The sequence below is a fragment of the Aulonocara sp. 'chitande type north' Nkhata Bay genome, linkage group LG3 (genome assembly GCF_057382095.1).
Source record: "Aulonocara sp. 'chitande type north' Nkhata Bay isolate Kocher_YH1m ecotype deep benthic linkage group LG3, A_spYH_male_GT1.1, whole genome shotgun sequence".
NCBI lineage: Eukaryota > Metazoa > Chordata > Actinopteri > Cichliformes > Cichlidae > Aulonocara > Aulonocara sp. 'chitande type north' Nkhata Bay.
The window spans coordinates 48211621-48225423 of NC_141346.1; the positions used below are offsets into that span (position 1 = coordinate 48211621).

General features: G+C 43.8%; 1 protein-coding gene across 1 annotated transcript; it reads left to right on the top strand.

Annotated features, from left to right (window-relative positions):
* Positions 1–86: 86 nt before the first annotated feature.
* LOC147335941 (transmembrane protein 151A) lies at positions 87–12579 on the top strand. The gene is made up of 6 exons (XM_086284162.1): positions 87–720; positions 8736–9056; positions 9684–9818; positions 10089–10228; positions 10333–10372; positions 10568–12579. Exons 1-6 carry the CDS (start codon positions 652–654, stop codon positions 11774–11776), a joined length of 1914 nt encoding a protein of 637 aa, XP_086140288.1. The 5' UTR covers positions 87–651; the 3' UTR covers positions 11777–12579.
* The last annotated feature ends 1224 nt before the right edge of the window (positions 12580–13803 follow it).

Consider the following 13803-nt stretch of genomic DNA (forward strand, 5'->3'; position numbering starts at 1 on the left):
CTGGTGCACGTGATCAGGTGAATAGATGGGGCGGGGTTGTTGGTATATGACGTCAATGGGGACCCAGAGCAAGGTGCAAACACGACCGAATAAAGTTAAACGGAGACGGACATTCGTGTTTTGGTTGCCGTACTTCGATGCTGCCCGTTTCTCCTCTTCACCTTTGCGCAAAAATTCTAAAAATCGGTGGGGTGTAGCTGGAGAAATCCTTGACTCCGGTTGCCCCCCCACCCCCTTGCGCTGTCGGTCACGCGCTCCCACGTGAACATACACACGCTTGTGTAGCTCGAGCATCACTGGAGGTGGCGTCAGCGGAGACGGTTGTTACGGAGGGTGACGGGGCTTTGACTTTGGCTGCTTCGTGCCGTCTTTCTGTGAGCGCGGAGCCGGAGGATGGAGCAGGTGGAACCAAAGCAGTAAGCGGGGCCAGCGCGAGAGGATGCGGACAGGAGGCAGGGGCTACCTATAAACCAGGAGTAGATGATGCCTATTTGCCGCAGGCCCCGCCATCGTGAAATTATATACCGACTTGCGGCGGATGGGGTGACCGAGCTCCCTGCTCCGCCGGGGAGGTCCCTGCCTTCGGAGGTTACCGGGGAGGGAGCTGCCTGTGCCCCGTTCTGAGGAAGGGAAGGAGTGGCAGGAAAGAAAATGCAGACGGAGGAGGAGACGGCCGCCGCAGAAGAGCCCATTTTGGAGGAAGGGTCGGGAAGAGAGCAGGTAAGGACATTTTTTCCTGTCTCCTTGGGGTTTACATTTCAAACAAGGGTCCAGTTTACCTAAAGGTGGATGTGTTTTCGCTCACAGAAGAACTATCAATGACACAATTTCTGTGTCCCAAACAGCCTGCCGTCTCCATGTATAGTACATGCTTTTATACGCTTATCAGTGTGCTCTTTCATTGACAAAACATGTCTTTGCCGTTGTTCCCTCCGTGATGCCTCACGCAAGGACACGGAGGAGCTTGGTTTAGTGTGAATGGAGATCAGGCTGTGGCTTTAGTAAACAGATAGGGGTGGTAGGGGGCTTAGTATTGATGCGATATGTCTGACAGGGCTGCGTGATGTGTTACTCTTGGGATGGATGGTCTTTTCTGTATAGTAGACCACGTCTACCTGCCAGCTGTCACCACAGAGATGCAAGAGGGTGACATCACAGTTTAGCCACACACCCACCTTACAGCCAGAATTACACAAGGACACGTAATGTGAAATCACGGAAAACCCTAGCAGTATGTCAGGATTTTCACCCCGGGAGTTACAATATGTTACAGTGTGTTTTCTTCTGATTTTCAGCTAATTTTACGAACACATACAAAGCTCATTAGCAGATATCCTTGTCCTTATTACACACATCCCTAACTACTGAAGCCTGCCTCCTGCTGCTGAAAGTCCTCACACAGGGCTCAAATGTTTATGTTTACATCTTGCCTTGAATCACTGTGTGATTACTATATTACCAGACTTAGAACAATCAGCATCATCCACTTAAACGCACTTTATCATGAAAAAAATATAATAATATTATTAATGTAATTTACCAGTGGAGTTTATGACAAGTTTACTAGCGTGACAGAGGCTACTAACGCATTCCCACTGAACGATTTGAAGACAAAGGTGGGGTGTGTTGTAATGCAAGCAGCCTGCCAGTGGCAATATGCTTGTGTCACACTTGGTGGTCAGGTGAGGCAGTACAAGGCTCCCAGTCTTATGGCAAGCCTCTTGGTCACATGTATGAATGCTATAAGGCTGCTACTATTATGTTAGTTGTCCATTAAATAAAAGCCCTTTTTTGCTTATTTGAATTACATATCTGGAAACATTCAAATAAAAATTGCAGTGACAGATTAACTGAAGAGAAAATGAGAGGCACGTCATTCATCTCTCAAGTGAGTAGTCTATTAAAAGACTACTTTGGTTTTATTGGGCTTTAAATACCTTGGCTGGGTGGCAAGCAGAGTAAGTGTATTAATTGTCCAAATACTTTGAAATACACAGTACTTACAAATAAGGACTAATAAAACTGAAAATAAGAGATAAATTAAGCGTTTGGCACCTGAGAAGTGATAATTCATAAACCAATGGATGTAATGTGTGGACTAGGAACGCCTGTTAAAAGATACCTTTCACTTACAGTCCTCTGTCTGTATCCGTTCCTGCAGTGCAGACAGTGCAGTGTAATGCAATGATTTCAACCTGCATCTCTTCTCTGCCTCCATTACTCTTTTCATCTTCCCCTCCTGGTTTCCTTCCTGTTTTTTTGCCCAGTGGAGTTTACAGCCTCGTCCTCCTATCCCCCATCGTACTCGACTCTCCCACTCAAGCGTTTCCACACTCATATTTCCCTCAATTGCATTCACTTTGCGCCACATGGGAATGCATACATGTATGCACTCTTATGCAGGCATTGCTACAAATGAAGCAGAATTGAATGATTAAGATTTAAAATTGTAGCTCATACTCTTCCATACATACAAACACTCGTGCCATATTTCCATTAGCGGGAAGGTTCGTCACATCAAAGCAGGCGTTTCTAATTTCCTTCTAAGTTTCACTCGCGAATCATGAAAACTACATTCCACCACATGAGACGCCGCTCATCATCAGGAGGGCGAGGGAAAACTGTCATGTGAAAAGAGCCAGAGGAGCTGAAAAAAGCATGTAAACTTAACAAGAATAGAAACTAAATGTGTCAACAGCCACAAAACCTGACTCGACAAAGAGAAACGTTACAACTCGCTGAGAGACAAACAAGAATAGCTTTTTCTAAAATTAACACACAAGCAATGCTCTCAATTCTTTGTTTGAATGTTTGTATTCAGTCATTATGTTTGATATTAAACATGATTTTTCTTTATTTCTTCATGCCTGTGATAGTATCTTGTTGATACTGTTGTTGTCATTTGCTACAATAACAGTTATATATTAGCAAGCAATGACCTTCTACATACAGATGGAGACTAGACTTATACTGAGAGGTTTCTGTGAAAACTTTTAGCATCCACCATTCGGATCTACAGTATTGTAACTAACATGGATTCAGGCTCACGTATAGGCCAACCTCTGCCTTCACTGATATTTAATTTATGAATAGGAGATGTCATTGTTTGGTCTGTAGTCTCCACTGAGCACACTCCAACACGGAGCAATAATGATGATAGCGTTATGAGTGTATGATGACACACTGCTGCCACATCAAGTGGTAATAATTTGTTTGCTGCCACCGAACAGTTAGTAGAAACCTGACATCTCCAAATGACTCCCTCCAGTTGTGTTGAAATGACATAATTTTTAGCAGAGCACTGTAAGCATCAGCAGCACATTTTCCTTTCTTCGCTCCCTCACTTCATTTGCCACCCACACGCTAGGATTGCTAATTATAGCTGCTCCAGTCACACCTAACCAGCTGAATCAGTATGAGCTGAAGCACGGAAGGACGGGAGAGCAGCACACGTTTTCTATTAGACACCTTAATACGGAGAGAGGGTTGTACGATCCTTTCGTGCGAAGCGCACAAACACGGTTAACGGGGAAAGGCCTGTGAGTGTTTTAGTTAGTAGAAGCAGGATGTATCGGATGTTTGCTCAGGATGTTCAAAATTACTTCTTTAAAATCTTGTTCACAGATCAAGCTGGTCCAAGATATAAAAAAACAGCCATCTGCAGTCATTGTGGGTGCTCGGGATGCTTCTCGAATGTAGATTGTGTCAAAGTGTCTGCGTTTTGAGCCCAGCAAAACTTTGTCAAGTAGTATGTTTTATGCATATTTAACCCTGAAACGATGCCATTAATGCAACAGAATATGTCGTGTCAGAGCCACTCGCCCTCTTCAAAAGAGCTTCTAAGGAGAGCAGTTCAGACTTTCAGTATGAAATAGGAAAGATGACACCCTCCAGGCTGGGCTATATAGATTTCTTTGCATAATGGTGTCAAGGAAACTGAGATTTCACTTTGATCTGTTGCAGCCAGAGTTGTTTTTATAGACAAAAGTGTTGATTGTTGGTCAGTCCTTCAGGAGGTCGGTGGTGGGCAAAAGTCTTGAGTCACCCCTCATTTCTTGCAGTATGTAAGGGAAAACAGATTTGTACAATTTGAACAAGCGTGAAAGTAAATATTTTAGTGGGGTAAGATGAAAATCTGTTGGCACTTTTCTGCCTTTGTAATTCCATCAATTTTGACAAGATCTCCAACACCAGTGGCTGAAAGCAGCTCCAAACCATGACTGAGCCAAACTGTGTTTTACAAAGGGCTGTAGACGCCCACAGTGTAACTCCTCTGACCTTCTCCATCCATACATACGTGAAAACTATTTGAACCAGCATCTTCACATTTGGATTCATCACTCCATACGTCCTGTTGTCACAGATATCCAGTCCATTTCTTGTGTAATTTGGTATACCTCAGCCTCTGCTCCATTTCCCTTCATTAAAAATGACTTCCTGACAGCCACCCGTCCACTGAGACTGTTTCTGATGAGGCTTCAGTGTACAGCAGATGGATCAACTGAAGGTTCAGCCTCTCTCAGGTCCTGTGTCAGGTCTTTGCTAGACTTTTTCTCTTGTTTCTTAACGTTAATTTCAGATACTGTTCAATACTGTTGTTTGTTTTAGTGTAGACACAACACTGGTTCATCTTTTGAGTTAGGTGCCTTTTTATGCCTGAACGATTCACAGATCAGTGTTAATTAAACAAACAAAAAACATTCCTCTGAAGATGATATATGAAAGATCAGCGTTGCTAAAAGTTAGTGGAGTCTATTCAACATAGTTAACCTTACTCTGCAGTGAATACAACATCTGATTGTGTTCATTCAGTAGCAAAGAAAGCGTTTACTGATGTCATAGATCATTGTTCGTTCTAGGGCTGCCACAAACGATTATTTTGACTAGTCACCGATTATTTTTGCGATTAGTCGACTAATCAGATCATGCATCCATTGGACGTAAAACGTACAGCTTATTGCACCAGCAGCATCTGCTCTTATATAACTATCATTAGCTTACAGCTTGAAGTGTTTAAGGTATGTGCTAACTAAAAATAACAACAAGATGATAGTTTATTAAATTTTAATGACATTTGCAGATTGTTTCGGTGAAACAGACATCTCCGAAAACGTCGGAGCGCTTTTAAAAATATGTGGTATCTTGATAAACCGAGCAGATATTTGAGGTTTACACAGCTACATTCTCACCTGAAAATATGTTAAACTTTATTTTGTGACCCAGAAAGAATAATAAGAGTAATATTAAAACTAACTAGCGGCCGCCATCATTGAAAACTACGCTAGGCTGCACTATGAAATATGGGACACCGTTTCTTCTTCTTCGGGGTTTAACGGCAGCTGGCATCCTTGTACATGCAGTGCTGCCATCTTCTGTTTCAGTCCGTTATTACACTCTTAAATCCTACTACCGGTACTTATTCCTGCGTCTTTTGTGATCTTACAAAGCTTCAAACGACGCGTCGACTATTAAATCAGTCGTCGACGTTTTTAATAGTCGACGCAATCGTGGCAGCCCTAGTTCGTTCTCCACAGACTTCTGGACAACTTGAGGTCTTTTTGCAAACAAATACAGTATAAATGTTGGATGTACCTTTCCGTAGCTGTGACTGCGAAAAGGTGTATAACAGCTTTCTGACTTGACCTCTTTAACCTCCTAGGATGTGGCGTCCACATGTGTGGACATCACATTTTGGGTTATTTAGACCAAAATACTCAATTTTGCTTCAGCTTTTAGACCTGCAATCTCAGACCATCTTTTACCTACAGTCTATGACTGAATCTGCATGCTTTCAGAGGACACTGAGCTGTGGCTCCCGTTCATGCTGTAAATCTCACCTAAGTTGTCAAGCTGTCGTTTTAAGCTGTCACATGGTTACGATGAGAATAATAAGTCAACAATAATTAAGGACCCACAAATGCAACACGCCTGGTTTCTGCTGCTGATAATTATTCATGAATTGGGCTGAATATTGACAATAGCCTTCCAAATCCCCTGCTAGTATTACTGTTTTTAGTATTAAAGCTTTTTTGGTTTTCAGTAAAGTTTTCTTTTTTGCTATTTTTGTAGTACAAAATCTTTGTTTGTTTTTTCTAAATCAGTTCTTTCAGCAATCCTTTGCCTCACCTAAAAATATTTTCTGGTCCACATAGTTGCACACTCTGGTTTTTTTTTTTTTATTTGTTGTAGGCTCAAATATCCTGGTAGAATAATAATTACTAAGGAGGTGTTAGTAGGAGCTTTTCCTCCTTTGAAGTTACTTCTACTCCACTAAAGACTTTCAGTTTTCTGAAGACAACTACTTGTGTGCATTGTTGCTGGATTTGGAATTTGACCCTCCATTAGTGGCTGTGTAATAATTAAAATGGCCTCTCAGTCCCATATATGGTGTATAATTCCCATTACTGTAAATAGCTGGCGTCATGCAGAGTTGATGGTTGACAGAGTGCTCTGATGTTTCATCTTTCACTGGAATTTGTGTGGTGACTTACGGCACTGGTTTATTTGACTATGCTCACTAAGTCGTGCTAAAGCTCTGGCACTCAGGTTTCTTCACCTGTGGGACAGAGAATGGCTCATACTGACAAAAGCTGACTGGGATAAGTGCTTACAGGAATAATCTGACTCCTGTCTTGGGCTGATTGTACCCACACTGGCATCACGGCTGCAGATTCTTGTTGAAAATGCTTGACACATTTTTTTTGGTACTGCTGGAGTATTTTCTTCTTCTTTTGGGTAATAGGTAAACGACAAAAGAGGTTTGGTGCCAGAAGGACAAAATAAGGGCACAAGAGGGAGGGAGACGGTGGAAAAGGATGGATTTTAGCAGTGGAGTTCTCTGGAGAGAGGTGCACTCTGTCACTGCTGCTGGCTCTTTAGCTTCTCTCCCTCTCTCCTCATCCTCCTCTTCTTATTTAGCTTCCTTTCATACTTGCATTCATGAAAAGTTCTCTGTCTCCCCTCACACTCCTCATCCCCTCCCCCTACGCTACACTCTTAGCCCAATCAATCCACTTAGAGACAGACTTTGAAAGAGGATGTAACAGAGGAGACATGGAGGGTGGGGTTGGCAGGCGAGGACAGAGTGAGGCGAGGTAAAAGTTCTGATTGGTGGGTACAAAATGCTTAGGAGCTCGGGGAGTAGATTTGGGGGAGGAGGAGGAAAAAGAGATTGCATAAGAATAAACAAATGAAAGAAGATGTGAATACGAGAAGCATTAAATATGATATGAAGTTGGTACCACGGATCATTTTCATTTTCTTAAAGGCAGCAAACCTATTTTTAGAATCTTAAGGCCTGCACTTGGATGCTTTTTGGCAGCTTTTGCAGAGTGATAACAGACTGGTGGAGTGTAGATGCCCTTCTCTCTGCCTTTCACTGCTCGCCCTTGACGTACAGTAGTGAAAAATGTCTGCGTGTGTGTGTACAGTTAATGTGAGCCTGAGTCTGTTTGCACAGTCACGTATAGACACAAAAAGTAAATCATTAAAGGTTAAGGTACAGACATATTATCAGCTGAGGATAAGGTAAGATTTGCAGTAACATTGGTATATGTTTCAGGCAAGACGCGCAAATGTCCTCTGAAATCATGGGTGCACATTTGTGCGTGTTTGTGTGCTGTGCATCCACCAAGATCTGCTAGCAAATATAGCAAATAGCAAATTGAGGCTCTGTTGTGGTGCGCAGGGAGAAAGTGAAGGATATGAGAGTGTGTGTGTGAGTGATATACTGTAGAAGGAGGGAGGAGAGGGGCCAGTGTGTGAGATAAATGGAGGGCGTGATGTGCTGACAGGACGAGCAGACTTGACTGAGAGGAGGAAAGGACAATGGTGTCATCCCATCTTTTTTTTCCTTCTTTTCGTCATCTGCTTTGTTGCTCTTTCGCCTTGTCGCCTTCACCACAGGGGAGACATCAACGCAGACACAAATAAGCACCCTTTGTCACATGAAACAGTTCAGGTGTGTGTTAAATGTGTTCCTTTCTCATCACGTTTTTATGAGGTATGCATAAAAATGAGGTATGTTTGTTTTTTTTTCCTTTTGGCACAAGCAGTCTGTCTTTCTGTCCTTCATTCACACACACACAAACTGCAGCAATGCTGATATGCTCCTGATGTTGGAGCGGAGTCAGTTGGCTAGAGAACCGTCTAGAAGCATCGTTCTCATCTAAATTATTCACATACTCTCCGCTGGCTGCATTACAGTGCTGAGAAACGTGCATGCTGGCGTGAGTATGGATAGAGATAGCAAGACTGAAAAGAATGAGGCGCATTAGACCATCTATGTCTGTATATCTCAAATGTGTGTGCGTACGTATATGTGTGTGTTTGAGTGCGCTGTAATATGATGTCTCCACAGTGCAAGTCAGGCTGTGTGCACTTAGAGAGTGGCATAAGCAGTGTGTGTGTGTTCCTAATATGCAGCACTTATCCTGTGATGGGAGTGGGGCAGCGTAATGCATTCCTTTGGTGAAGACCTCAGCTTACACACTTTCTCTGTAATGTGACACTGTTTACCAAACAGGAAGAATGTGGTTATTAAAACCTCAGCAGGTACAGAAAACCTGTGTTGCGTCCTTTACAAACATTTTGTGTTCAGCAGCATTGATTGTCACCTGTCTGGCTTTATTAATGAGGCATATTTAGAGGCATGTTGCGTTGTTTATCACTCTCGTGGCTGCCAATGTGTGTAGTCTTGTGGCTCAGCTGTTTTTTTCCTCTCTGTGCCTCCACAGCAACGGCCAGTCCAACAGTCTCTGGCCTCTTCCCTTTGTCGGGAGTCCCACTGGAAGTGCCTCCTCCTGACCCTCCTCATGTACGGCTGTTTTGCCACGCTGGCCTGGTGCGCTCTCTGTCGCGTACCCGTTCTGGGCTCCTCCTCCGTATCTGCTGACGGCACCTCGGCGGCCTATTACATCCAGCATTTGGAAAGTCCGTGTTCTAGTGGTTACGTGTACATCCCACTGGCCTTCCTGGCCATGCTGTATGTGGTTTACCTGGTGGAGTGTTGGCACTGCTTCTCCAAGACGGCCATGTTGGCTCATGCTGAATTCCAGGTATGTGTCAAAGTTATAGCCTGTATTTTGAAGGTGGGTGTAATGGGCTCGAGTGAGGTGATTCCAGCACGAAACAGAAAGACGCTGAAAGAGAAATCTAGAAAGACCTGTTATTAAAAAAACAAATCTGTTCACTTAGTGATTGTTTTTTGTGTCTGGAATCCTTAAAATGGTTAAACCAGTAAAAATAATGATTAAAAAAAGAAAATCCTCACTTCAAGGAAGCCTGAATTAAATTTGTAATATTTCATGAGGAGCGTCATTATACAGCTTCCTTCCCTACATGTGGAAATTAGCTGACCGAGGGTTTTGCTGTTTTTTGGTTTGTTCTGGCCTGTCCTTTGTCTGTCTCCAAACGTAGAGCTGTTTGTCTGTCTCTACTAAGAAGGAAACGATAGAAGGACAAAAATAATCCCACAATAACCAAACCATCACCAGCCTGCACAGCTTTAAACTGTATGCAGATAGTAAAACAACTCTTTCTGCTTCTGCTGTGATTGCACGTTTTAGGCAATGTTATGTCTTTATCTCGTTTTTAACACATCAGGCAGCAAGTTGGTTGTAGAAAGTGTAAAACATTGTGACATGTTTTAAAGCAGCCTTGTTTTACCTCATTGTTTTACACAGGAAGTATACGAGCGTGTGCAGAGACTTCAGCAGGCCACACCCTGTATTTGGTGGAAGGCCATCAGCTATCACTACGTGAGGAGGACCAGACAGGTGACAAGATACCGCAATGGAGATGCATATACGACCACACAGGTGAGGACACTTTTCTGGTTCTACACACTCACGTTTCACCCTTCCTGTTATCCTGACTGCTTTTGATATAGTGAATGTTGTTGAGCTGTGACAAACAGCTGTTCACAGAAGGCAAAAAATTCCATACAGCTGAGTTTTATTCGTGCTGGAACATATTTTGAAAATAAAAATGTCCCTCTAGTATCACACATCCTGCTTTCCTTCCTCCTCTCCTTTTTTCTTCATCATTATTCGACCTCTTTGTCCGTGCCCTGCTTTTTTCTTCTTCAGGTCTACCATGAGCGGGTGAACACTCATGCCTCAAGTTCTGAGTTTGACTACGCCCGCTATGGTGTCAAAGACGTGTCAAAGGAGCTGTTGGACCTGCAGCAACACCCTGCTGTTCGCCTGCGTTTCACAAAGTGTTTCAGGTATCAGCGAGACATCAAATTTAAACCTGTATGACTTTGATTGTTAAAAGGTTTACCTTCTTTTTAAGGTGAAATAGATAGTGACTCATTTTTGTGTTCTTTAGCTTTTCAAGTGCACGTGCTGAAGCTGCCTACCTCACCCAGGTAAGATGTGAGGGATCAATGAATGCGATTCATTTTGTTCTTTATTTTTTTTTAAGCTTAAACAAATGTCCATTTTCATTTTAAATCAAAAATACGAAGCATTTGAATCAGTAAATTTCTTAAATATTGGTAATAATTTAGCATTAAATCTTATACAGTGTTTTACTTTTTGATTTTTTTCTCTGTAATTGCAAGCGAGCACGCTTCTTTGGGGAGAACGAGGGGCTTGATGACTACATGGAGGCCAGGGAGGGAATGCACCTTAAAAACGTGGATTTCCGCGAACACATCCTAGCATTCTCCGATCCGGCTCACCAGCCGTGGTTCTCCAGGCACAAGGTGTTCTGGCTGGCTTCAGCTTTCCTCCTGTCGTGGCCGCTGCGAGTTGTGTCGGAATACCGCACAGCGTATGTCCACTACCACGTGGAGAAGCTGTTCGGGGAGGACGAGGATACCGTTGGGGGAGTCGGTGGAGGAGGGCCAGGCGGAGGTGGAAGAGGGGACGGCGTTGAAGGAGGGACTGAGAATGGAATCCACCCAGGAGGAATTTCGATTGGCATTGGTGTGAATGGGACAAGCTACAGAGCCATCTCTCGTGTCAACACGGTGGACATGACAGAATTGGAGTGGCACATTCGCTGTAACCAACAGATGGTCCCGAGCTACTCTGAAGCCCTCCTTATGGACTTAGAAACGAGTGGGGGGACAAACCCTACAGCCTCCACACCTATCTCTGGGCCTCAAGGCATCACTCCCAGCCAGGGGACCAACCCCCCTCCTCTGGCTTTGCCTGTGGTGTTCAACTCGGCTTACCTCCTTCAGAGCTGCCCCCGATGCCGGCGGACCACATCGAGTGCCAGTCTTCCATCCAGGCTAAGGGCTTCAATGGGAACCACAGCCCTCCTGAACGCTACAGTGGCAGGGATCAGAGCAGCAGGGCAAGGAGGTGGGGGTATGGGAGGGAGACTGGTGCTCAGTCGGAGCGGGTTCTCTCTCGGGAGACTTGGAGGTGGTCGCCAGAACAGCCTGTTTCATTCAAGAAGCATGGGGGGTGGGCTGGGAGGAAGTAGGGAAGATGGAGGAGGAGGAGGGGTAAGTGGTGGAGGGGGTGGAGGTGGTGGAGGATTCCTTGGGTTAGGTTCAAGACAGAACAACGAGGAGACCAGAGGAGTGCTTGAAGGGGAAGGTGACGATGACGAGGAAGAAGAGCAGGAGCAGAGGAGGAGGGAAGATAGAGGAAGAGGAAGGAGAGAGAGGGATGAGGAGGCAGAGCAAGACAACGCAGGGGGAGGAGAGGCGAGAGAGGGTGAGAGGGATCGGCCTCCATCCTATCAGGATGCGTTCTTCTTCCCCGTCCTCATTATACACGGCGAGGAGAGCTGCCATGCCGGAGACGACATGTGATGAAGAGAAAAATAAAAACACTGAGAGCGAGAATGTACAGGCACAGGCTGAGGGAGATGAAAGAAGAGAGGAAGGATGCATAGAGAGAAGAAAGGATTCAGACAGAACACAGTGAGAGAGGTAAGAAAGACAAAACAGGAGAGATGTAGGGAAAAGAGAAGATACTGTCAGAGGAACTGGGAAAGCAAACGAAGGAGATATGACAAATACAGTGCATACTGTAAAAAGTCAGTAAACCCACTAGATCAGAAGAAGAGAGCTGATAGAGAGTGCAGCAGCGAGGTGAGATAGAGTCTAAGACAAGGAGCAAGGGCAAGAAAATCTTTGCAATTTTAGGTGACGGATTGGATAATTTGGAAGACTGCAAAGTTAGAAATGTCTATCTTCAGCTATATCGGAGCAGGAGTGGGAGGGGTAACAAGTCTAAAGATAGCAGCTTGGAGAGGCAGTGGAGAGACACCAAACCAGCTGAGAGGTAGTGGAGTTTGTTGTTGTCTAATCTTTCTTTAACACAAATGAAAGACTACAAAAAGGGAATTTAAAGAATAATATATAGAGAGAGGAACTGAGAATCGGGCCAATTTAAAGAATCAAAATTGATAAGAGGTTATAAATAATTCAGATGTGGGAATAAATAGATCATGTAAAATACAGCGTAGTAAAGTAGAGCAAAAGACATCAGCATGCAGGACACGCAGGCTAAGAAGAATCCAAAATGGACACAGACCAGATTACCCTAAATCTCATTTTTCCATTTGACAGATTCTTAAAAGCTAGAAAATAAAATTATCCAAAAGATAATCACAAAAGGAGGAGGGGGGGGGGGGGGGGGGGGGGGGAGATGTAGGACTGATCACAGACACAACAACCTCTGAACAACAATCCTGACCTTGAATCTAATCAGGAAATCCAAATATCATTCGAACAGGTGAGAAGATTCAGTCAGATTCACCGTTATGACCTCACACGGCACCTCTAACAGAAGGCAGTAACAATAAAAGAGGAGAAGCATTGATTTCCTCCCCGTCTCGTCATGCTGTATTACGTCTTATTTCACCATTAGCTTCCCCACCACTCTATCCATTACTGTTATAGAGCCGATAGGAAAAAAACTCCATAAAAGTAGAGCAGTCGCTTCCTCTACTTCTCAGCGCTGCCCTGCCCGTCTTCTCCCCTCTGTCCATTTTATCACATGTCCTGTCTTTCTTCTTTCTATTGCTAAAAAACTAGTGAGGAGCATCATATATTTGGAAGAAGCAAATGTTGCATTAACACAGTGAACTCCCCCATCCTCTCACCCCACTCCATCCTTCTGCTCCTCCTTTTATTTTTTTTTCAAGCGGTTGATATATGACACCCTCCTCGCTCCTGTAGGCGACGAGATCGCATTTTCACATATCACATCTCCCCGAGGCTGAGGTTTCCTCTCAGTGACCATATTTTATAAACTGGATTTTCCCCCCACTTGTGTAACGTTATTGTGACCTTTACGCCTGTGCATTTGAAAGGGGAAAAAGCAAATTATGTGGGCACCGTGATATAAGTGACTTCACCGAAAAAGTAACAGCTGAAAGGTTTGATTCTCACATGAGCTTTAAATTTCCCCAGTGATGCCAGTGTAGTTGTGCTATAGATTAACACATTTGTTCCCAAAGATAGGCCTGCATGCTACTAAGAAAACGCAATAACCCCAAAACCCTCCTCCTTATCAATATACTATGTAGTACTACATGTGGTTAGGCATGGAAAATGACCTCTTTATCTCATTTATGTCCATAAGATTGGACTGCATGGGAAGTAACACTTACAGTAAGCAGCAATCAGAGATTTAATTGCTTCCTTTTTTATCGCACAGACAACAAAATTGCGAATGAGGAAATACAGTATGAGGTTAACTCCCACTAACGATCTGTCATTATCAGCCCTGTGAAAGAACTGTGGCCCTAACTCTGCTACCTCCTACTCTCTGAGAATCATCTGCAAATAAGAAACAGTGCTCTCTGAAAAACATCGCCTCAGCATAAAAT